We start from the raw sequence: 21,793 nt of genomic DNA on the forward strand, positions 1-21,793 counted from the left end.
GGCTGCCTGTTGGTGGGACGATTTCTCAGGAGCACGACTTCCGGCCTGAAAAGGAAGTCTCCTCCTTTTTCTCCCAAACCACTTCTTCCCCCCCTACCCCCCGCCACGCGAGGCTGCGGCGCACGGTATGGGTGTGTTTGTGTGTATTTGTGTGGGGAGGGCGTTTGGAGGGAAGGTTACCGGGAGCTCCGAGGCCGCTGGGGAACAGGGATCCCGGTGACAAAGATGGGGATATTTCCTCTGTCTTCCACTTGGAAACCTCAACCCCCGCTTCAGGCCCCCTAGATACTTTCTGGGGCCCAACCGAAGGCCGTAGCCATCCAAAGCGTTCCCAGCCTTTCTGGGGAGTGAAACTTACCCCCGGGGTTCGTCCTAGAGGAGCGTGAGCGGGGAATGCCCAGGTCAACCGGGCTGTCCGAATTCCGCCCCGGCTCAGCCTCCGGCCTCAGTCCGGGAGAGAGATCTGCCTGTCGGTCTGGGCTGGGGGAAACGCGGCAGTGGCCTGGGCCACAGGTGAGGGCAGAGTAACCAGTGGGAAGGCTGCGTTTTCACGAAGGACTCGGGTGAAGCTGCAGAGCTGCCTTTGAGCCCTGACTCCTTGGCTTCCTGGGTCGGAGGAGATCTTGTAATGGAGTGGTTCTTCGTCTCACTAACAAGATGCCTGATTTCCTCAGGATCAAGGGGTGAGTGAGCATTGGGGTGGTTGCACAAAGCTCCTGCTAGCTACACACGAAAATATTCTTGTCATCTAGTTTTTGGAAGCTTCCGTACCAAGTAGGAAATAAAATGCCCCCAAATGGAGAAATTTAGGACATCTTTGCATTTGATGTTTTGAGTCATCAGTTTCTGTTACTGTTGACACCTGTGGTTCCTGACACTCTCAAATCTACGTATTTGCTTCAGTGCAAACTATATTGGGATTGGAGGTTTGATTTTTAATCTAGACAGTGACATACATCATTTGCCTGGGACTATGTGGCATGGGACGTTACAGCTTTAAGGGAACTTCATCTACAAAATAGGGATGGAGATACTTGCCTCATATAAAAAATAGTTATTATGAGGATTAAATAAAATGGTGCTCATGAAAGCACTTAATTTTATGTAGTCTTTTGCATTTTCAAAGAACTTTAATGTACATTATCTCCTTTCATCTCACATTAGTGTGTTTAGGCATTTCCCTCTTTTAATGGTAAAGGGAAAACTATTCTTTAGAATCTCTGACTTCTAGTTCAGTGATCTTTCCTGTACCTCATGCTTCTTTATAAAACTTAAGATAAAGTAATAACAGAAATTATTACTAAACGTTATTTGTTGATTCATTTCAGATTGAAGAATGTCCCGGATTCCACTGGGGAAGGTCCTCCTGAGGAATGTCATCCGGCACACAGATGCTCACAATAAGGTGGGAGGTACAACCTAGTTACTCCTCAACGCTTACTGAAGGCAAGCAGTGTGCCAAGCATTATTTTGGCACAACTGGGAGATACAAAGAATATTCTTGTCATCTAGTTTTTGGAAGCTTCCATACAAAGTAGGAAATAAAATGATGAATAAAATAGATAATTATAATACAGTTTGATAAGTACTGTATAACAGAGATATTTGCAAAGTGCTTTGGAGCACTAAGGAGGAAATAATAAAATCTACACTGGGGAATTAGAAAAGATTTTACAGAATTAGTGGTATTTGAGCTGCTGATCTTTGAACTGGTTCTTGAATAGGTATACGTTTACCAGGTATGAAAGATCATTCTGGATAGAGAGCATCATGCATTAATATGGCAACGAGAAAGAGCATTAATCACTTGGGGCATGGCAAGAAATTTATCCAGAAAGCAGGGAAGGTAGGGGATAGTGGCAGAAGATAAGGCCTCAGTGGTAATTAGAGTTGGATTGTGATGTTTGGAGCTGAGACTTCTTCCTCTAGGCAATAAAGAAGCCATCAAATGTTTTTAAACAGGGTGTGGCATGATCATAGTTATATTTTAGAAAGATGGTTTGTCAGCTGGGTAGGGAATGAATCAGATGGGGAGATACAGAAGGGAGAGTAATTAGGAGGCAATTGCAGTATTACAGGTGAGAGATGATGAGGGTTCGCATGAAATTAGTGACAGCAGGGATGAAGAAGAGGAATTTAGGAGACAGAATCCAAAGAAGTTGGTGGCTAATTAGATTATAATGATAAGAATGGAATCTAATTCAGTTGACCCTTGAACAATGCAGGGGCTAGGGGCATCAACCGCCTGCATAGTCGAAAATCCATGTATAACTTTTTACTCCCTCAAAATGTAAGTGCCAATAGCCTACTACTGACTGAAAGCCATAGCGATACCATAAACAGTGGATTAACACATATTTTTTATGTTACATGTATTATATACTGTATTCTTATAGTAAAGTAGCTAGAGAAAACAACATTTTATTAAGAAAATCACATTGAGTAGGCTGAGGAGAAAGAAGAGGGACTTGTTTTGCTATCTTACAGGTGGCAGAGGTGGAAGAAAATCTGAGGATAAGTGGACCTGCACAGTTGAGATTCCTGTTGTTCAAGGTCAACTGTGTAACCACCTATGTGACTGGGTAGATGATGACGATTCTGTTAATTGAGATAAAGAACAAAAAATGGGACAATTATGATAGGAAAGGTAATTAGTTTGGTTTTCAACATGTTGATGGTGAGGTGCTTATAGGATGTCCAAGCAGTTGAAAATTCAGACTTGGAGTAGAGGAGAAAAGTTGGGGCTGGACATAAAGGTTTCGGGATTATTGATGTATAGGTTGATGATAAGAGGTCATGAGAGTAGATGAGGTCACCTAGGAGAGCACATATAATGAAAAGAGGGCCAAGGCCCCTGGTTTAGTTTTCTTCAGTAAACTGTACTACTTTTGGTTTGATCATATTATTATTATCATATCACCTGATTTTTAAAATTATGGGCGAGGGTAAAACTGTTACCCAAGCTGCCTATGCAATTATGTTAACCTGCCCCTAGTTATATAGTAAGCTTAGATGTAAAATGGTAGCTAGAAAAAGATAAATCTAGCACAGATCTAATGAAATTATGCAGGAAGACTTAGAAATAAAATGTGTTCTTGTTCTTTGGGTAATCACATTCTGCTTTTCAAGAAATTCCCTAGCAGCCATACTGATTATTTTATTTTATTTTATTTTTGACAAAAATTATAATGTTACCAGAAGAGATTTAGCTTAGGGAGTTTAAAGACCTGTCCTTACTAGTTTTTTGACTTTGTTAAAATCTCTGAGCTTTTGTTTCTTTACAGTAAAATGTAATAATGGTAGCTGCTATATTTTCCTCATGAGATTGCTCAAGGTTCAATTGAGATGATATAATTAAAATCATATTGCATTTTGGAGATGTGGCATTATCATTTGCTAATCGCAGCATAATTGCAAGATTGATAAGGTGATGTTTGTCTGTGCAGGGGTTTAAAAATTCTATTGGGGAAGAATTCCACATATTTGAGATTTACTGGATTGGACTGTTCAGTCACTTTCTAGAGAAACCAATTTGTTTTCCAGGTTCCTGATCATAGCCCAGTCTGTAGCCCAATAATTAGTCAGATTGTATTTTCAGTTAGTTGCTTTTTTTTTTTTTTTCTTTTTTTGTTGATACAGAGTCTCACTCCATCGCCCAGGCTGGAGTGCAGTGGTGCAATCTCGGCTCACTGCAACCTCTGCCTCCAGGGTTCAAGCGATTCTCCTGCCTCAGCCTCCTGAGTAGCTGGGATTACAGGTGCATGCTACCACGCCCGGCTAATTTTTGTATTTTTATTAGAGACGGGGTTTCACCATGTTGGTCAGGCTGGTGTCAACTCTTGACCTCATGATCTGCCTGCTTTGGCCTCCCAAAGTGCTGGGATTACAGGTGTGAGCCACTGTGCCCGGCCAGTTAGTTACTTTTCTGTAATGTAAAGTTATTTTTAGTAACTTATTTTTATTTCCTTTTTAAAAATTCTAGATTCAGGAGGAATCAGATATGTGGAAAATAAGAGAACTGGAAAAACAGATGGAAGATGCTTACCGGGGGACCAAAAGGAAAATGCTACCCAGCAGTTCAAGGTGAAGTTGCAGCTCTGAGAACTAAAATAATTCTCATCTTTTTCAGAATCATCAACTTTTGTTTAAAAATACTTTGGTATATTAAGGATAAATTCAGTTCTGTGAGTCCTTAAGCCTTCCTTCTTTCGTAAATCTAGACCCAGGCATAAAGATAATGGCTGTGATGCATATGGCCCCGCTCTTTGTACTTATTTACAATGGAGAGTTAAAAAATTCTACCTGAACAATTATGAATGTGTAGGGTTCTGTGGATTCTAACCTTACCTGATAGCTTTTAACTGAAGATTTTCTACTGGAATCTTGTGGTCACTAAGCTGATCAGTCATTCTATTCTCTATTAATCTTTCATTCTTTCAGGCTTTTCTTTTTGTAGCTGGAACTGCAGGTGCATGCCACTATGCCTAGCTATTTTTTTTTTTGTAGAGGTGGTGTCTTGCTGTGTTCCCTGGGCTGGTATAGAATCCTGGGCTCACGCAGTCCTCCCACCTCAACCTCCCAGTGTTGGGATTATAAGCATGAGCCACTTGCCTGGCCTCAGACTTTTCTTCACCCTGTCTATTCACCCTCTTCACCAGATCAACAGCCTTTTCACATTACCTTAATAGCTTGAGTGTAAATATGAAGGATTATGCAGGCTTAGTTATCTTCCTTGTGGAGAGGCCTAGGAATGCTTGAATAATTGGGAAGATCCTTACATGCTTGTAAGTGTAAGAGCTACATATATAAGAAATACTTAAACTCTTTAGGAGCAGGGCTTGTGATTTTCTCATTTGCTGCTATATTCCTGCCAGCTAGACCAGTGCCTGGTACATAGGAGGCCCTTAAACAATTTTTTTTTTTTTGAGACGGAGTTTCGCTTTTGTTACCCAGGCTGGAGTGCAATGCAATGGTGTGGTCTTGGCTCACTGCAACCTCTGCCTCCTGGATTCAGGCAATTCTTCTGCCTCAGCCTCCCAATCAGCTGGGATTACAGGCACCTGCCACCACGCCTGGCTAGTTTTTGTATTTTTAGTAGAGACAGGGTTTCACCATGTTGGCCAGGCTGGTCTTGAACTCCTGAGCTCGAAGTGATCCACCCACCTTGGCCTCCCAAAGTGCTGGGATTACAGGCGTGAGCCACTGGGCCTGGCCCCTTAAAAATTTTTGATAACTGATTAGCAGCTTACTGGCTAGTTAGTTAGAAATGGTAAACAGAAGCTGGATCAGTGGTTCTCAACTTTTTTCCTACTCCAGTATTCCCATGGGTTAGACTTTGTTCCCATTGTTATTGGGACCTCTCTATAGTAAGTTGCTGGTTTGCACAGAGGGAAGTGTATTTCAGAATCTCTAGGGTAGTTTGAAGTATCCCTTGCTATGATTATGTTCTGCTTCCCTCTTTGCATGCCCTCCCAGTTGAGAATCAGCGAGTGAACTATCACATGACACAGTCCAGAGTTGATTTCATCTCTCTATGCTTTGCAATAGGATGGGTACTAATGGTCAGATTTTTTTCTTTTTTTTCTTTTTTTTTTTTTTCCTGAGATGGAGTCTCACTCTGTTGCCCAGGCTGGAGTACAATGGCATGATCTGGGCTCACTGCAACCTCTGCCTCCCCGGGTTCAGGCAATTTTCCTGCCTCAGCCTCCCAAGTAGCTGGGACTATAGGCGTGTGCCACCACACCTAACTACTTTTTTTTGTATTTTTAGCAGAGACAGGGTTTCACCATGTCCCCCAGGCTGGTCTTGAACTCCTGACCCCAAGTGATCCACTCGCCCCGGCCTCCCAAAGTGCTGGGATTACAGGCATGAGCCACTGCACCTGGCCTGGTCAGATTTTTTTTTCCACTGGACTTTACAAATGTACAAAGGAACAGATAATCAAAGTGCTGGGATTACAGGCATGAGCCACTGCACTAGGCCTGGTCAGATTTCTTCCACTGGACTTCACAAATGTATAGAGAGGAGCAGATAATGTCTTTACCTTTTTTTTTTTTTTTTTTAAACAGTATCATGTTGTTTCCTTCCCCCTCAGCTTGTTCCATGAGTTTTGTGCATGATGTTCCATAAAGTAAACTCACAGATTGCTTTTACATCTAAAAGTTCTTCTGCTTTCTCTTTTAGCCGGATGCGCAGTGATGGTTTTGATGAAGAAAGTCAAAGAGACTATTGGAGGCCAAAGAATGAAATTCCTGGGACACTGGAAGATGATTTTCTTAAGGCTAAATCCTGGAACAAAAAGTTCTATGATTATGAAGCAAACATGCCAGACAGGTTTGTGATTAATTCCTGTGAGCATTAATATTTGGCCTGAGAACGTGTACTTATCAAAATTAATTGTCCCCACAAAAAACTTGTGTACAAAAGTTCATACCAGCATTATTAATAATGACCCCAAAAAATAATGGCCAAGTAATCCAAATGTCTGTCAACTGATGAATGGGTAAACAAAATGTGATATATCCATACAATGGAATATTATTTGGCAGTAAAAGAAATGAAGTACAGATACATGTTACAACGTGGATAAACCTTGAAAACATCATGCTAAGTGAGAAGAAAGAAGCCAAGTCACGAAAGACCGCATATTGTATGATTCTATTTATGTACTATGTCCATACATAACTGTATGATTCCATTTATGTGGTAGGCAATTCCATAGAGACAGAAGGTAGATTAGTGATTGCCCTGGGCTGGAGGCACTACACTTTGAATGCCATGATATGTGAATTATACTTCAATAAAGTTGTTATTTAAAAAAAATAGGCCAGGTGCTGTGGCTTATGCCTGTAATCCCAGTACTTTGGGAGGCCGAGGCGGGCGGATCACGAGGTCAAGAGATTGAGACCATCCTAGCCAACATGGTGAAACCCCAGCTCTACTAAAAATACAAAAATTAGCCGGGCGTGGTGGCATGCGCCTGTAGTCCCAGCTACTCGGGAGGCTGAGGCAGGAGAATCGCTTGAACCCAGGAGGTGGAGGTTGCAGTTGAGCCGAGATTGCACCAGTGCACTCCAGCCTGGCAACTGAGTGAGACTCTGTCTCAAAAAAAAAAGAAAAAAATAATAATAAGGCTGGGCGCGGTGGCTCATGCTTGTAATCCCAGCACTTTGGGAGGCCAAAGCGGGCAGATCATGAGGTCAGGAGTTTGAGACCAGCCTGGCCAACATAATGAAACCCCATCTCTACTAAAAATACAAAAATTAGCCAGGCATGGTAGCATGTGCCTGTAGTCCCAGCTACTCGGGAGGCTAAGGCAGGAGAATCACTTGAAATCAGGAGGCGGAGGTTGCAGTGAGCTGAGATCACGCCACTGCACTCCAGCCTGGGCAACAGAGTGAGACTCCATCTCAAAAAAAAAAAAAAAAATTGTCCCCATGTAGACAGCATGATATTATGAAGTGTTTTTGGAAAAGTGCTTCATAGCTAAAGAGCAGAGTGTAAGAGTTCGTTAGTGTTTCTTAAGGAAAGCAATGGCAAGTTCTCTTACAAATGGACAAAATAATCTTGTACGTCTGAAGTGATAGTGTACAGTACAGGAAATGTAGCTGTTACTGAGCTATAATGGGGGCTTGGTTCTACCATTTCTCTATTTTGTGTTTATGTTTGTGTATGCATGTACTCCAAAGTCTTTCTAATGTTGCTTTAATTTCCAAAAATGTATGCACTGCTTTAACAATACATGTGATGTGTCATATTACAGATGGGGTCACAGTGGTTATAAAGAGTTATACCCTGAAGAATTTGAAACAGACAGGTAAGGAAGATAGGCTTACTGAAAGAAACTAAGATGGTACAAAATCTGTATTATAAATTGATTTCCTAACTTTTACAAAGAATATACTTGCCATCAAAAATGTAGCTAGAGAAACAATAGGTGATTTAGTTAGGAGGTGATCCCTGTTTTCCCATTCTCTGGTTGATGTTTGGCATGTCTGTAAGCATTTTGGTTTTTATATATAGTATTCCATACAGTAACTCAGTATGGCAGCTTAGAATTTTTACCTTCATTTTAAAGATGAGGAAACAAAAACTCAATGAGAATATTAAAGTGTTAAAGTATACATTAAAGTGCTTATTTAAAATTCAGATGTTAACCTCAATTTTTTAATCTAGAATGCAAAATATTAAAATAATACGCTTTTTTTTACATAAAAGCTTCTATTTTTTACTTTTCTTATTAGTAGTGATCAGCAAGATATTACCAACGGGAAGAAAACATCTCCCCAGGTAAAGTCATCTACCCATGAATCCCGCAAACACAAGAAGTCAAAGAAATCCCACAAAAAAAAGCAGAAAAAAAGGTCACACAAAAAGCAGAAGAAAAGCAAAAAGGAAGCCACAGATATAACAGCAGATTCCTCGAGTGAGTTCTCAGAAGAAACTGGGGCTTCTGGTACAAGGAAAAGGAAACAACCACATAAGCGCAAGAAAAAATCCAGGAAAAAGTCTCTCAAAAAACCTGCTTTATTCTTAGAGGCAGAAAGTAACACTTCACATTCAGATGATTCAGCATCCAGCAGTTCTGAGGAAAGTGAGGAAAGAGACACTAAGAAAACCAAAAGGAAAAAGAGAGAGAAAAAAGCCCATACCTCTGTAGCCAACAATGAAATACAGGAGAGGACAAACAAACGCACAAATTGGAAAGTAGCTACAGATGAAAGGTCTGCTGAGAGCTCAGAGGATGACTAAATGGGAAACACTTTTGTTTTCCACATGACTGTGGATATTTACAGTTCTTACTCCTTGTGGTTTTGCCAGTGACTCTTGTTCAGCACGGGGCCTGAGGTCAGAGCTGTCTTGTGCCATCTGTATGTTCTGACAGACGTCTTGTCTTCTATTTTGGCGTTAAGCTTGATCCCCTTTTCTTGTTAAAAGGGAATCTGGTATTTTGTTATGAAGGTTTCTTGAAGAGATTATTTTTTTGCAATTAATTACGTTTAGTGTAGAGTGCATATACAGCAAATTAAAGGGCCCAGAAAGCTGGATCCAATAGTGACCTGGGTACACCAATCGGAATATTGAATTTGGGGAAGTCAAGGGCTGGGATCAAGAGGTGGATTGGAACTAACGCCATGTAGGATGGTATGACAAGGCAACACTGTATTGCTGTTTATATAGCAGGTGTCACAACTAACTTGTCTTTAGCCTTGGTGCTTTGATCCTTCTATATTTTGACCCCACAGGTGTGGTCCGGTTTACTGAATCAGGACATGGGCCTAAGAACAAACCTTTTCCCTTCATGATAACATCCATAGACAACTTATTAGAAGGGACTAGAGTTTTTGCAAATTTCCCTGCTGGATGGGGCCTATAGCTATACTTAGTATAGGCCTAAACATGGTAATTGGATAGTAAATGGTTTTCTAGTTCCATTGCTGTATATTTGCCTAAATGGACTTGTGTTCAAATTATTTCTTCAGTTGTCATAGATAATCCTGTACCAAATGGGGAAGAATTAGGAAATAATCATGTTGTCTAATGGTACTCTGGATTCAGGGCAGCAACTGCCATTTAAATGTTGTCTTGTTCATTTCTAAATCTGTTAATGAAATTTAGGTTTTCCCTGAAACTAAGTTGAATTATTTCCAAAATGAAACAGGCTTCTCAGGGACATATCCACTTCTTCCCAGTCTGCCTTTGGATTAAAGCACCAAGCAGAGACCACATTATTTCCCTTTGCTATACTGTGATCCTTAGTATGTTAATTCTTAAGAAACCAAAATATCACTGAAAGAAGGCTGGCAGAACACAAGTGCATTTTTTCACTATGGGAAGAAAGATCAAGTGACATATTATTTTTTCCTGGTTGTCACTTAATGGGCTGAGTAAAAAGCTTGAAAACTCAGACTTTTGGTCTTGGTTCTGCCACTCATTGGTTATGAGGAGGCCCAGAGCAGGTAAGTTCGCCTTCCTGGCCTTACTTTCCTGATGTGTAATACGGAATTACTTCACAGTAGCATGACAGTATAAGACACCAGCAGTAGATACAACTATGATGACATTCCATGAGTTGGTATTTTTAGTTCTAACTGCTAAATTTGTTCTCTTTACGGGACAGATTTCTAATAAAGTGCTTGGTCTTAAAATACATGGTTGGACAGAGGTGCCCTATCCCTTAACTATGAGCAGGTGCTACCTTTTGGGATATTTATTTTAAATTTTAATACTTTGGTACTCAATTGTCAGTGTTCCATGGTGTGTATTTTTAATTTTTGGGATTAGTGGGGGTCTAAAGGGAGAGGAATAGTCTCTAATTACTACCTCTTAACCTAAAGCAATTATTTTGTTCCTGGAGCAAGTTAAATCTTTGTTGGAAGGAGCTTTGGCCATATATTTTTTAGCATGCATTGTTTCTGTGCCCTGAAAGTACCTGAAAGGTTTTAAGCACAGACTCAGGAAAATGTGCCAGTAGAACAGGCCATCTCCAGGAAATTGGCTCTATTTGGGTCCTGACCTTCCCTTCCTCCCAAGTTAGCAGGCTTGTTCTTTCGCAAGGAATACACATCTTGCCTTTTTTTTTTTTGCCATGTTTTCCTTTTCTTGGTCATGTATAAGCAATAAAGCTGTTTTTTGTTCTTCATCTTTCTTAACCCCAAATTTTCTTCTATGCCTTAGGCTTTGATGGTTCTTCCAACCCCCTTAATATGGCTTAGGGTGGTTTTTCAAAACCTACAATCCCCCATTTGCACTACTGGCCATGGAACATTTATTTCTAGTGTTCCTGCCAATCAGAGATCTCTATATTAAATTCTAAAATGGGATTAAAAGAAGAGTTGGAGAATTCACACTTATTGAGTAACTGATGTCATACAACCTGGAATTTCTGAATTCCAAATAAATAAATTTCACTCTTTGAACATTTCATCTTTTACTTTTTAGCACCAACAGACTTGATAACAGCCTGATGCTGATCTGACAATGGGTTGACAGCCTTCCCCCACTGGCCCTTAAGTCTGCTTAGTAACAAGTCCTTTGCTTCTGTCATTCTCCTGGGGGATGGCCTACTGCCCTCCTTTCTGTACAATCTGGGCAAACCGACTGGTGATGGCAAGAGTGGTGTCAATGAAGCGGTCTACACAGCTGGAGAGACAATTTTCAGTGCGAGAGTCTAGGCGATTCCCTGGCTTCTCCACACATTTATCCCAACATAACTCCATGAAGTGATGCACCTAAAAGGAAAGAAAAATAGTAACCATTGGGGTCTGCAAATAGGCCTAACTCTTGTTTATTAACTTCTCACTTTTTGACACCTGACAAAACCATTCTTTAAATCAACCACGGAGTCACTTTGGGCTCTTCTCTTCATTTCCTAATTTGTCACCAATATTGATCCAGATCCTCGTCCCTACAGATTGTACATTCTCAGGTAGGACTAATAACCTTTTATATTCCCCAAAGTAGCTAGCACCATTGTGAACAAACTAGGGAACCAATTAATTTCCCCAAACTATTACACTCATTTTATTCCAAACCTATCCCCTAGACAAGGTAATTCTTCCATTAACCTTTTGGGGGTTATGGATCCACTCCCCAGAAAAATGCACATACAGGCACAGAAATTATGTGCACTTTCATTAGAATGTTCAGGGCCCAAAGATTTCTAGCCAGGGTTCTTGCTGGTCATCCAAGCACCCTCTTCTTCCCACCCAAAAGGAAAAAACCATTTTACCAAGAGCTTACTATTTGTGAGGCTGGGTACTAAGAAATCAGTTCTCTCTAAGGTCCTCAAGGATAGCTGTCATCACCTCCCATTTAAGAGGCGTGATTATGTAGTCCAAGGTCATGTAGCCAGCAAGAAGTCAGGCCGCGTTAGAACCATGTCCGAAGGGCTCCAAACCCTTGTTCTACATCCATAGTCTACAGCGACTACTTCAGAGTCCACCTTCCTCCGATAATGTTCTAGTCGTTTTCAAATACATTGTCGCATATGATCCTCACAATCCAGTGAGGCAGTGGGGTGACGGCGAAACCAAAACCCACAGTGGATGAGTATCTTTTCTACGGGCACGTGGCCTGCAAGGAGCAGAGGGAGGATGAGAACCCAGATCTTTCGAATGCCAGCCCAGTCATGTCGCCGGCTAACTAGTCTCCCGTACCCTTGCGTCGCCCAAATCTTCCCTGCTTTACACCTTTTCTTTTCTCCACGCTACGCTTACATAGCCGGCACCTGAGCACTACCGGTCACCAGGGACAGGAGAGCCATAACTTGTCTTTCGTGAGGGGAATGGGATGCAGCCGGGATCGAGCACCAGTGAGCCGCCAGTGTACAGACCTCCGAGCGTGCCCAGGACCACCAAGGAAGGTGAAACTTCCTTTCCCTTCACCCTCCCCGTCCCCGCACCTGTGCAGTAAACTGCGCCTTCTGCTGCTCGGCGGCCACCAGGCGCTGCAACTCCGCTTCATCGGCTTCGCCCAGCTCCGCCATTGTTCTCCTCAGGATCGCCACCTTCCGACAGCCGTGTTTGCGCATGCGCGACGGGTGTGCACCGCCTCTCGAGTTCCGGTTCACCCAGCATTTCCTCCTCCCTGTTTTCTTTCGTCGTCGTGGGTGGGAATTGTTGCCTAAGTGCTTCCGGGTTGGTGGATGACCTTGAGCCCTCAGGAACGAGATGGCGGTTCTTTGGAGGCTGAGTGCCGTTTGCGGTGCCCTAGGAGGCCGAGGTGAGGGGTCTTCCCACCCTGAGGTGCTTAGCGCAGCCTCCAGCCAGGGAAGGGGATGGAAGTGAGGACTCATCTGCCGGGTGGGAGATCTCTTGAGGAGAAGAAAATACCGAAATCACAGCAATGACCACTGTAGTCTAGGGGTCCAGATGTTTACCCGAAGGTATATTTCACTTGCTGTGAGCTGACGAGTTGAGGGAATAATCAGAAAGAGAGCTCCCTCTGGAAGTCGCAGTCCTGATGAGGCTAATCCACATAGCAGTTCTGTTTTCTCCCCGTTCACTGTCCCTAGAATGCTCCCCACTCGCTCCCACCCTGAGTCGGGAAAGACGGTTAGGAGCTTGCCCATTTCTTCTGGAGTTGGTGTGTTTGGATGTGGGAGTGGAGGGGGGATCAGTTCGAAAATCATTTAACCTGGGCATTTGTGTTACCTCAGGTACTGTAGTAATGCTAGGATACAAATGTGAAGAAAACGTAGTTCCCGCCCTCAAAGAGCTTTCATTCTGATGAGGAAAACACTGTCATAGTAGTCCGGGCAAGATGAGGTCCTGAACTAGGAAAGTAGCACAAAGAAAAGAAGATTGTCTCAAGAACTGTTAAAGAGATACGCCAATAGGATTTGGCGATTGAATTTAGGGGAAAAGTCTCTCATGATTTCCAGATTACTAAGTTAGGTTAAAGAATGCCTGAGGTGTCATTAAATAAAGTAGGGAACATGCAGATGTTCCCTAGTCTTAACTTCACAGTAACCCCAGTGAAATAGATGCTATCTTCATTTTACAAATAAGATGTTATCCCCTATTTATTGTTAAGTAGCTTACCTATGGTCATTTAGAAAGTTTGTCAGTCCTGTTAAAGGAGAGGTTCTTATGATCATCCTAATGACTCTTTCCTCAGCTCTGTTGCTTCGAACTCCAGTGGTCAGACCTGCTCATATCTCAGCATTTCTTCAGGACCGACCTATCCCAGAATGGTGTGGAGTGCAGCACATACACTTGTCACCGAGCCACCATTGTATGTTCTCTCCATCGCTGCTGCTTTCTGGGCTCTAGCCATCTTTACTTTCACTAATGGTCATGCCTTTAGCAGGACTTCCTACCTGTAGGGGGGACTCTTGTGTCCAACTTTGTCAAATGAAGACCTAGTTTACACCTTTGGGCAGACAGTGCCATTATGGTTGAATGATGCCATTTATAATCATAGAAGACCTTCTAGCCTAAGTCTTTACAAATTTTTTTCTTTTGTTTTCTTTTTTTTTTGAGGCAGAGTCTCGCTCTGTTATGCAGGCTGGAGTGCAGTGGCGCAATCTCGGCTCACTGCAACCTCCACCTTCTGAGTTCAAGCAATTCTCCTGCCCCCGCCTCCCGAGTAGCTGGGATTACAGGCGCCCACCACCATGCCCAGCTAAGTTTTGTACTTTTAGTAGAGACGGGTTTCACCGTGTTGGCCGGGCTGGTCTCAAACTCCTGACCTCCTCAAACTCCTGACCTCAGGTGATCTGCCCACCTCAGCCTCCCAAAGTGCTGGGATTGCAGGCGTGAGCCACCACGCCCAGCCCACTAACTTACATTCATAAGGTGTCTGTTCACTTCACTGAACCAAGACTGGCTTAATTCTGTAGCAATACAGCAATTCTGTTTTTTATCCATCTTCTTGGATCTGTCTTCTAATCAATATGTAGGCATTGAGATACTCTTGTGCTAAAAGACTTCAAAAAACAGAGATAAAGCCTTCAAAAAACAGAGATAGCTTCTCTCAACTACTATTTTGATATTTTACTTCCTTTGTACTCAGAGTTATATCCTATATTTACACTGCCTGTCAGTTTGGGTTACTGTGTGGCATATGTTGAACATGAAAGATGTGTGTTAATCTGATCCTTTTTGTAGCTGGCTCCAAGGCTGCATCTCTCCACTGGACTAGCGAGAGGGTTGTCAGTGTTTTGCTCCTGGGTCTGCTTCCGGCTGCTTATTTGAATCCTTGCTCTGCGATGGACTATTCCCTGGCTGCAGCCCTCACTCTTCATGGTCACTGGCAAGTATAGCAATTCCAAATATAGTTGTCTGCTCAGTTTGTTTGCTGTGAGCTTGTCTTATGTATTATATATGAGGGAGAAGTTGATTGAAATGCCCTAAATTTGTTGAAAACTTTAAAATATATATAAAATATGTATATGCCTAGATTTATATATCCGCCTGCCTATTCAATGTCTTTCAATTCGATTTCTGTATCTAATAGCATTTTGAATGTAGCCTGTCAAACTGAATTTCTGATCTCCCCTAATCTGTTCCTCCTGCACTCTTGCCCCATCTGAATTAATGGCATTTCCAGTTTTCTCTTTGTTCACGTCTAAACCTGGTAAGCTCCAAACTTGGTCATTATCCTTGACTCTAGTAGTAGTCTCCTAACTGGTCCCCATTTGTGTTCACTCCCAACACAGCATACCCAGTGATCCTGTTAAAATGTTAATTAGAATAAGACATTCCCCTTCTCAAAACCCTATTTTGTCTCTTCATGTTACTCAAAGTCAGAATTCTTAGGGTTGTCTGTAGACTCTACATGATTGAACCACCCTGTTTCTTCCCTCATTTTTAGCTGCTCTCTCTCTCATTCACACTGCCTTCCTTGAGATTCCTTGAACATGCCAGGGACATTCCAGGTCTCAGGGCTTCTCTTACTGTTTCTGCCTGAAACTCTTTTTCTAACTATACACTTGGCTTGTTCCTTCATCTCCTTCAGGTCTTGAATGCCATTCTCTCAACAAAGCCTTCCCTAACCACTTATTCAAAATTGCACTTTCTGTCCTGCCATTCCTTATCTCTCTTGTTTGTTTTATTTTTCTCAATAGCACTTACTGCCTTCTAATATACTACATCATCTGTTTATTATTTTATATAGTAATTGCTTCCTTGCATTTTATCACCCAAATGTATATCCCTAAATAGTATAGTTTATTCTTGCCTCTTAAAAAAAAAAAAGAGATGTATGTGGGTGGATTATTTTGTTATTTTTACTGTATTTGTTTGCTGTTGTGCCTCTAGAGCCTAGAACTACTCTCTGGTACGTGACATATAGCACTCAGTAAATACTTGCTGAATGAATGAGTATCCAGCGTCTGTTTGTTTGTTTATTTATTTATTTATTTATTTTTTGAGACAGAGTCTCGCTCTGTTGCCCAGGCTGGAGTGCAATGGTGTGATCTCAGCTCACCACAACCTCCGCCTCCCAGGTTCAAGCGATTCTCCCTGCCTCAGCCTCCCAAGTAGCTGGGATTACAGGCGTGCACCACCACATCCGGCTAATTTTTTTGTATTTTTAGTAGAGACGGGGTTTCGCCATTTTGGCCAGGCTGGTCTGGAACTCCTGACCTCAGGTGATCCGCCTGCTTCAGCCTCCTAAAGTGCTGGGATTACAGGTGTGAGCCACCATGTCCGGCCCAGCTTTTGTTTATTTTATCTGGTATAGTTTGTATGACTTTCTACGTGATGAACCTTCTAAAATGAGGGTAAATGACAGGTTGGGTTCCTTGAGTTGTTCTTTTTAAGTTTTGCAGGGACAATATGTTGTCATTGTGGGGAGTAGGGAGGCACTTTCGGATTGTTGAAACTGGAAGTACTTTGGAGAGTATCTTAACCAACTCTTTTATTTTACAAATTTGGAAACTAAGACCCAGGGAGGTTAAGTGACTTGTCAGAATCATTTTCTAGCTAGTGTTAAAGATTTTTTTTTTCTTTTTTTTTTTGGGACGGAGTCTCACTCTCACCCAGGCTGGAGTGCAGTGGCGTGATCTTGGTTCACTGCAACCTCTGCCTCCTGGGTTCAAGCAATTCTCATGCCTCAGCCTCCCAAGCAGCTGGGATTACAGGCATGCGCCAGCACACCTGGCTCAGTTTTGTATTTTAAATCGAGACGGGGTTTCACCATGTTGGCCAGGCTGGTCTTGGACTCCTGACCTCAAGTGATCCTCCCACCTTGGCCTCCCAAAGTGCTGGGATTATAGGTGTGAACCACCGTGCCCAGCCTAAAGGGGTTTTAATTATCTGGTTTTGTAGGACTGGTTAGGAGAATGAGTTGTTGTTGTTGATGTTGTTTTTTAACCACATAGACCTTTCCAAATAAAAGATTCCAGTTGCATATGAAATATTAGATCACAAGTACAGTAAGTAAGATTTCTCTAACATGTCATCCCTCTTGAAGGAGCTGTCTGTAATGTGCTCCACTTCCTCAACACTGAGTCTCTTTTAGCCTGTATTAATTGGGGTCTTATCCCAACTATATAACTTAGGTTATTCTTACCAAGGGCACTGAAGGCCTTCATCTTTCCAAATCCGGTTGTCTATTCTCTGCCCTCCACTTGCTTGAAGTCTCAGCAGCCTTCAACTCAATTAACAATTCTCCCCGTAAGTCACTTTTCTTTGGCTTTCCAGATGCATAGAAGTCTCCTCTGCCAGATCCTTCTCCTCTTGTCTGACCTCGAGATGACAAAATCTCCAGGGCTGAGTCATGGCCTTCTTAATTTCTCCATCTGTACCCTTTTTTAGGTGAGCTCAGATCTGACCTGTTTTTCTGAGCTGCAGACTTGTTTATCTAATTGTCTAATTGACATCCACTTGGATGTCTGATAGTTATCCCAGATCTAACATTGGTCAAATCACTCTTTTTTCCCCCCAAATCTCCCTTGATTTCTCCTTTAAAACCCCCTTCTCAGTTAAAGCTATGCTCAAACTAAAATTCTTAGGAGTCATTCTAGATATTTCTTTTTGTTCTTACCCCACTTATTCCATCAGTTCTGTTCTTTCTTTAAAAAATAGTCTGAATCGGCCAGGCGTGGTCTCACGCCTGTAATCCTAGCACTTTGGGAGGCCGAGGTGGGCGGATCATGAGGTCAGGAGTTTGAGACCAGCCTGGCCAATATGGTGAAACCTTGTCTCTACTAATAATACAAAAATTAAGCTGGGCGTGGTGGCACACGCCTTTAGTCCCAGCTACTTGGGAGACTGAGGCAGAAGAATCGCTGGAACCCAGGAGGCGGAGGTTGTAGTGAGCCAAGATCGTGCCACTGCACTCCAGCCTGGGTGACAGAGTGAGACTCTGTCTCAAAAAAACAAAACTCTGAATCGGTTGAGGGGAAGGGGAGGGAGAGCACTAGGATAAATACCTAATGCACGCAGAGCTTAAACCCTAGATGACGGGTTGATAGGTGCAGCAAACCACCATGGCACATGTATACCTGTGTAACAAACCTGCACGTTCAGCACATGTATCCCAGAACTTAAAGTAAAAGAAGAAAAAAAAAAAGGAAAATGGACATTATTAGAAAAAAACAAATAGTCTGAATTGTCACTTTGCACCCTGTCACCAGCCTAGGTTAAGCCAGCAGTCTCACCTAGGCTACTTCGGTTGCCTTCTAACTAGTTTCCTCTTCAGTTGTTGCTCTGTCCCCCACCCACTCTGTTCATTCATCACACTACAGCCATAGTGACCTTTTTAAAACGTAAAATTATATTCCTCCAAAGTAGATATACAAATGGCCAATAAGCACATGAGAAATTGCTCAGCATCATTTGTCATTAGAGAAATGCAAATCAACACCACAATGAGATGCCACCTCACACCCCATTAGGATGGCTGTAATAAAAGATGGCCAGTTTTAAGTGTTGCTGAGGACTTGGAGAAATTGGAACCCTCGTGGTTCTGCTGGGAATATAAAACGTTTCAATCACTTTGGAAAACATTCTGGCAGTTACAACAAAAAGTTAACCTTAGAGTTACCATCTGACTCAGCGATCTACTTTTAGGTGTATACCCAAGAGAACTGAAAACGTGTCCACGCAAAAAACTTGTACAGGAATGATCATAGCAGCATTATTTATAATAGCCAAAGAGTGGAAACAATCCAAATGTCTGTCAGTGGATGAATAGCTAAACAAAATATGGTGTATTCATACAATAGAATATTATTCAGCCATACAAAGGAATGATGTATTGATAAATGCTATGACATGGATGAACATTGAAAACATTATGCTAAGTTGACACAAAGGCCATATATTGTATGGCTTTTTTTTTTTTTTTTTTTTTTGAGACAGAGTTTTGCTCTTGTCACTCAGGCTGGAGTGCAATGGTGCGATCTTGGCTCGGCACGATCTCGGCTCGGCACGATCTCAGCTTAACTGCAACCTCCGCCTCTCGGGTTCAAGCGATTCTCCTGCCTCAGCCTCCCGAGTAGCTGGCATTACAGGCATGTGCCACCACGCCTGGCTAATTTTGTATTTTTTGTAGAGACGGGGTTTCTCCTTGTTGGTCAGGCTGGTCTTGAACTCCCAACATCAGGTGATCCGCCCGCCTCACCCTCCCAAAGTGCTGGGATTACAGGTGTGAGCCACCACGCCCAGTGGTGTATGGGTTCTTTTATATGAAATGTCTAGAACAGGCAAAGCCATAGAGACAGAAAGTAAATTTGTAGTTGGGTAGTGGGCTAAGAGGTAGAGGGTTTCTTTTTGGGGTAATGAGAATGTTCTGGAATTAAATGATGATTGCACAACTCAATATACTAAAAACCACTGGATTGTATACTAAAAAGCGTGAATTTTTTATGGCATTTGACTTACATTGCAATAAAACTGTTACAAAAATAGTAAAATTAGGTCACTCCTAACCTCAGGCACTCCCTGCTTAAAACATATCAGTGGTTTCCTATTATATTTCATATAAAATTCAGATCCTTATCATGACCTTCAAGACCCTATGCAACCGACCCCTGCCTTCCTCTGATCTCTGCTTCACCCATGTGCTCCAGCCACACAAATCTTACTATTCATTAGAGATGCCACTTTGGTTTGGATGTTCTCATTCATGTCTTCCTTTCTAAAGTGTTTCTTCTCAGTACACATATATTTACTTTTTCCTTCTCATTCACTAGTATATTCCATAAGGGTAGGGATGCTGTCTCACTTACTATACTCCCAACATTTATGACAGATTCTGGCACATGATATCTACTTAATAAATTCTTTTTGAATTAATTAAAAATACTGTAGAGTTTTAAGTTATTTTTAGTTATTGGGGCGAAAGGATCACTTGCAGCCAAGAGTTCAAGACCAGCCTGGGCATCATAGTGAGACCGCATCTTTAAAGAAATAAAAAACAGGCCAGGCGCAGTAGCTCACGCCTGTAATCCCAACACTTTGGGAGGCTGAGGCGGGCGGATCACAAGGTCAGGAGTTCGAGACCAGCCTGGCCAATATGGTGAAACCCTGTCTCTACTAAAAATACAAAAATTATCTGGGTGTGGTGGCGGGCGCCTGTAGTCCCAGCTACTTGGGAGGCTGGGGCAGGAGAATCACTTGAACCTGGGAGGCGGAGGTTGTAGTGAGCCGAGATCGTGCCACTGCACTCCAGCCTGGGCAAAAGAGCGAGACTCTGTCTCAAAAAATAAATAAGTAAATAAATAGAAGGAAATAAAAAACAATTAGCCGGGCATGGAGGCATGCTCCTGTAGTCCCAGCTACTTGGGAGGCTGAGGCAGGAGGATCACTTGAGCTCAGGAGTTCGAGGCTGTAGTGAGCTATGATCAGGCCACTGCACTCCAGCATGGGCAACAGAGTAAGACTTTGTCTCTAAAGAAAAGTCACTAGAAATAGACTTACTGACATACACACGCAAAAGGCTATACAGAATCCCCTAAAGAAGCAAACAGTGACGGTGGAGTGGCAAATGGAGACATTGCATTTGAACTTGACAGATTGTTTTTTTGCAGCCAAGTTATCTGTATAGTCTTCTAATTTCACTGTGGTTTTTCATTGATGTTATGATTTTTTCTTTTTCTTTAGGGGCCTTGGACAAGTTGTTACTGACTATGTTCATGGGGATGCCTTGCAGAAAGCTGCCAAGGCAGGGCTTTTGGCACTTTCAGCTTTAACCTTTGCTGGGCTTTGCTATTTCAACTATCACGATGTGGGCATCTGCAAAGCTGTTGCCATGCTGTGGAAGCTCTGACCTTTTTGACTTCATACTTTGAAGAATTGATGTATGCCTCTTTGCCTCTGCTTTGTCATGCCATTAAGCTCACAATAAGGAAGAAATAACAGATAAGTCCATTGGTGGACAGCCTTCTTCTCTTAATCACAAGATTATTTTCAGAATTTAATCTTTGAGGAAAGGGTTTGAGAGGAATTATATCTCAGTTGTGAGACTGAGTTCTGTATTCTGGTGAGTTAATGGGGTTGCCTCCCAGCTTCTTATAAGACTCACAGTATAACTAAACATGATATATCAGCTTTTGCCTTTTAATTTATCAATCTCTTAAAGAGAATCCAACTTTATTACGATTAGTATATGATCAAACTTCCATATTTGCCTTGGGAATAATGGACAAAGGGAAATACTCTTAATCCATGCATAAAAACTTTGCAGAAAATTAGACAGTGTTTAATTTTCGAAAACTTCCCTCTCTAGACAGTAGATACCACCTGCTGATGGTTACATATACTAGGGAAATTTTAAAATTAGGAAATGCTGATAGCTCATATTATAAATTTCTAAATCCTAGGAAGAAACACTTGGAGTGCTTCTGAATATACAGAAGTTCCATTTAAGGGCAAGTTTCCCCATAGATGTATCAAAATACTACCAACTGTAAACTGAGATTTAATTCTCAAATGTATTCTACTTGTTCTAAAACAATCTGTCCACAAATATGAAACTATAAGTAATAAATTGTTATTTTCGCACAATGGGAATCTCTAATGTGAAAATGTATTCTATGAAAATAATTTTTTTAAATAAAATGTTGTATAATAAAAGTGTCTTCTATGCTTTTATATATTAGCTATCAGTAGTTTTATTCATTAGAATTAGGTGTCCGTTGCATCCACAGCATGAAAACAAAATTGGGTTTTTTTTTTTTTTTTGAGACGGAGTCGCACTCTGTCACCCAGGTTGGAGTGCAGTGGCGTGATTTCGGAGCACTGCAAGCTCTGCCTCCCAGGTTCATGTCATTCTCCTGCCTCAGCCCCCCGAGTAACTGGGATTACAGGCACCCGCCACCACGCCCAGCTAATATTTTGTA

At 42.0% G+C, this 21,793-nt stretch overlaps 3 protein-coding genes across 8 annotated transcripts; 2 read left to right on the top strand and 1 right to left on the bottom strand.

Moving 5' to 3' along the window:
• Positions 1-13: 13 nt before the first annotated feature.
• NKAPD1 (NKAP domain containing 1) lies at positions 14-10,642 on the top strand. 5 transcript variants are annotated; one of them, XM_004052121.5, is made up of 6 exons: positions 14-125; positions 1,329-1,405; positions 3,983-4,083; positions 6,184-6,333; positions 7,763-7,816; positions 8,244-10,642. In XM_004052121.5, the coding sequence occupies exons 2-6, from the start codon at positions 1,337-1,339 to the stop codon at positions 8,749-8,751; spliced, it is 882 nt and encodes a 293-aa protein (XP_004052169.1). In that variant the 5' UTR covers positions 14-125; positions 1,329-1,336; the 3' UTR covers positions 8,752-10,642. The 5 variants fall into 5 exon arrangements, with proteins under 5 accessions (XP_004052169.1, XP_018892216.1, XP_030871915.1 ...); XM_019036671.4 differs by having other exon boundaries at positions 8,247-10,642; XM_031016055.3 differs by having other exon boundaries at positions 48-683.
• Positions 10,643-10,913: 271 nt separating this feature from the next.
• Positions 10,914-12,532, bottom strand: TIMM8B (translocase of inner mitochondrial membrane 8 homolog B). The gene is made up of 2 exons (XM_004052132.5): positions 12,404-12,532; positions 10,914-11,231 (listed from the first exon to the last, which is right to left on the bottom strand). Exons 1-2 carry the CDS (start codon positions 12,530-12,532, stop codon positions 11,064-11,066), a joined length of 297 nt encoding a protein of 98 aa, XP_004052180.1. The 3' UTR covers positions 10,914-11,063.
• A 25-nt stretch (positions 12,533-12,557) lies between these two features.
• On the top strand, positions 12,558-21,527 carry SDHD (succinate dehydrogenase complex subunit D). Of its 2 annotated transcripts, XM_031016056.2 has the most exons (4): positions 12,558-12,723; positions 13,621-13,737; positions 14,613-14,757; positions 20,556-21,527. In XM_031016056.2, exons 1-4 carry the CDS (start codon positions 12,672-12,674, stop codon positions 20,719-20,721), a joined length of 480 nt encoding a protein of 159 aa, XP_030871916.1. In that variant the 5' UTR covers positions 12,558-12,671; the 3' UTR covers positions 20,722-21,527. The 2 variants fall into 2 exon arrangements, with proteins under 2 accessions (XP_030871916.1, XP_030871917.1); XM_031016057.3 differs by lacking the exon at positions 14,613-14,757 and having other exon boundaries at positions 12,601-12,723.
• The last annotated feature ends 266 nt before the right edge of the window (positions 21,528-21,793 follow it).

Source organism: Gorilla gorilla, chromosome 9 (genome assembly GCF_029281585.2).
Source record: "Gorilla gorilla gorilla isolate KB3781 chromosome 9, NHGRI_mGorGor1-v2.1_pri, whole genome shotgun sequence".
Lineage (NCBI taxonomy): Eukaryota > Metazoa > Chordata > Mammalia > Primates > Hominidae > Gorilla > Gorilla gorilla.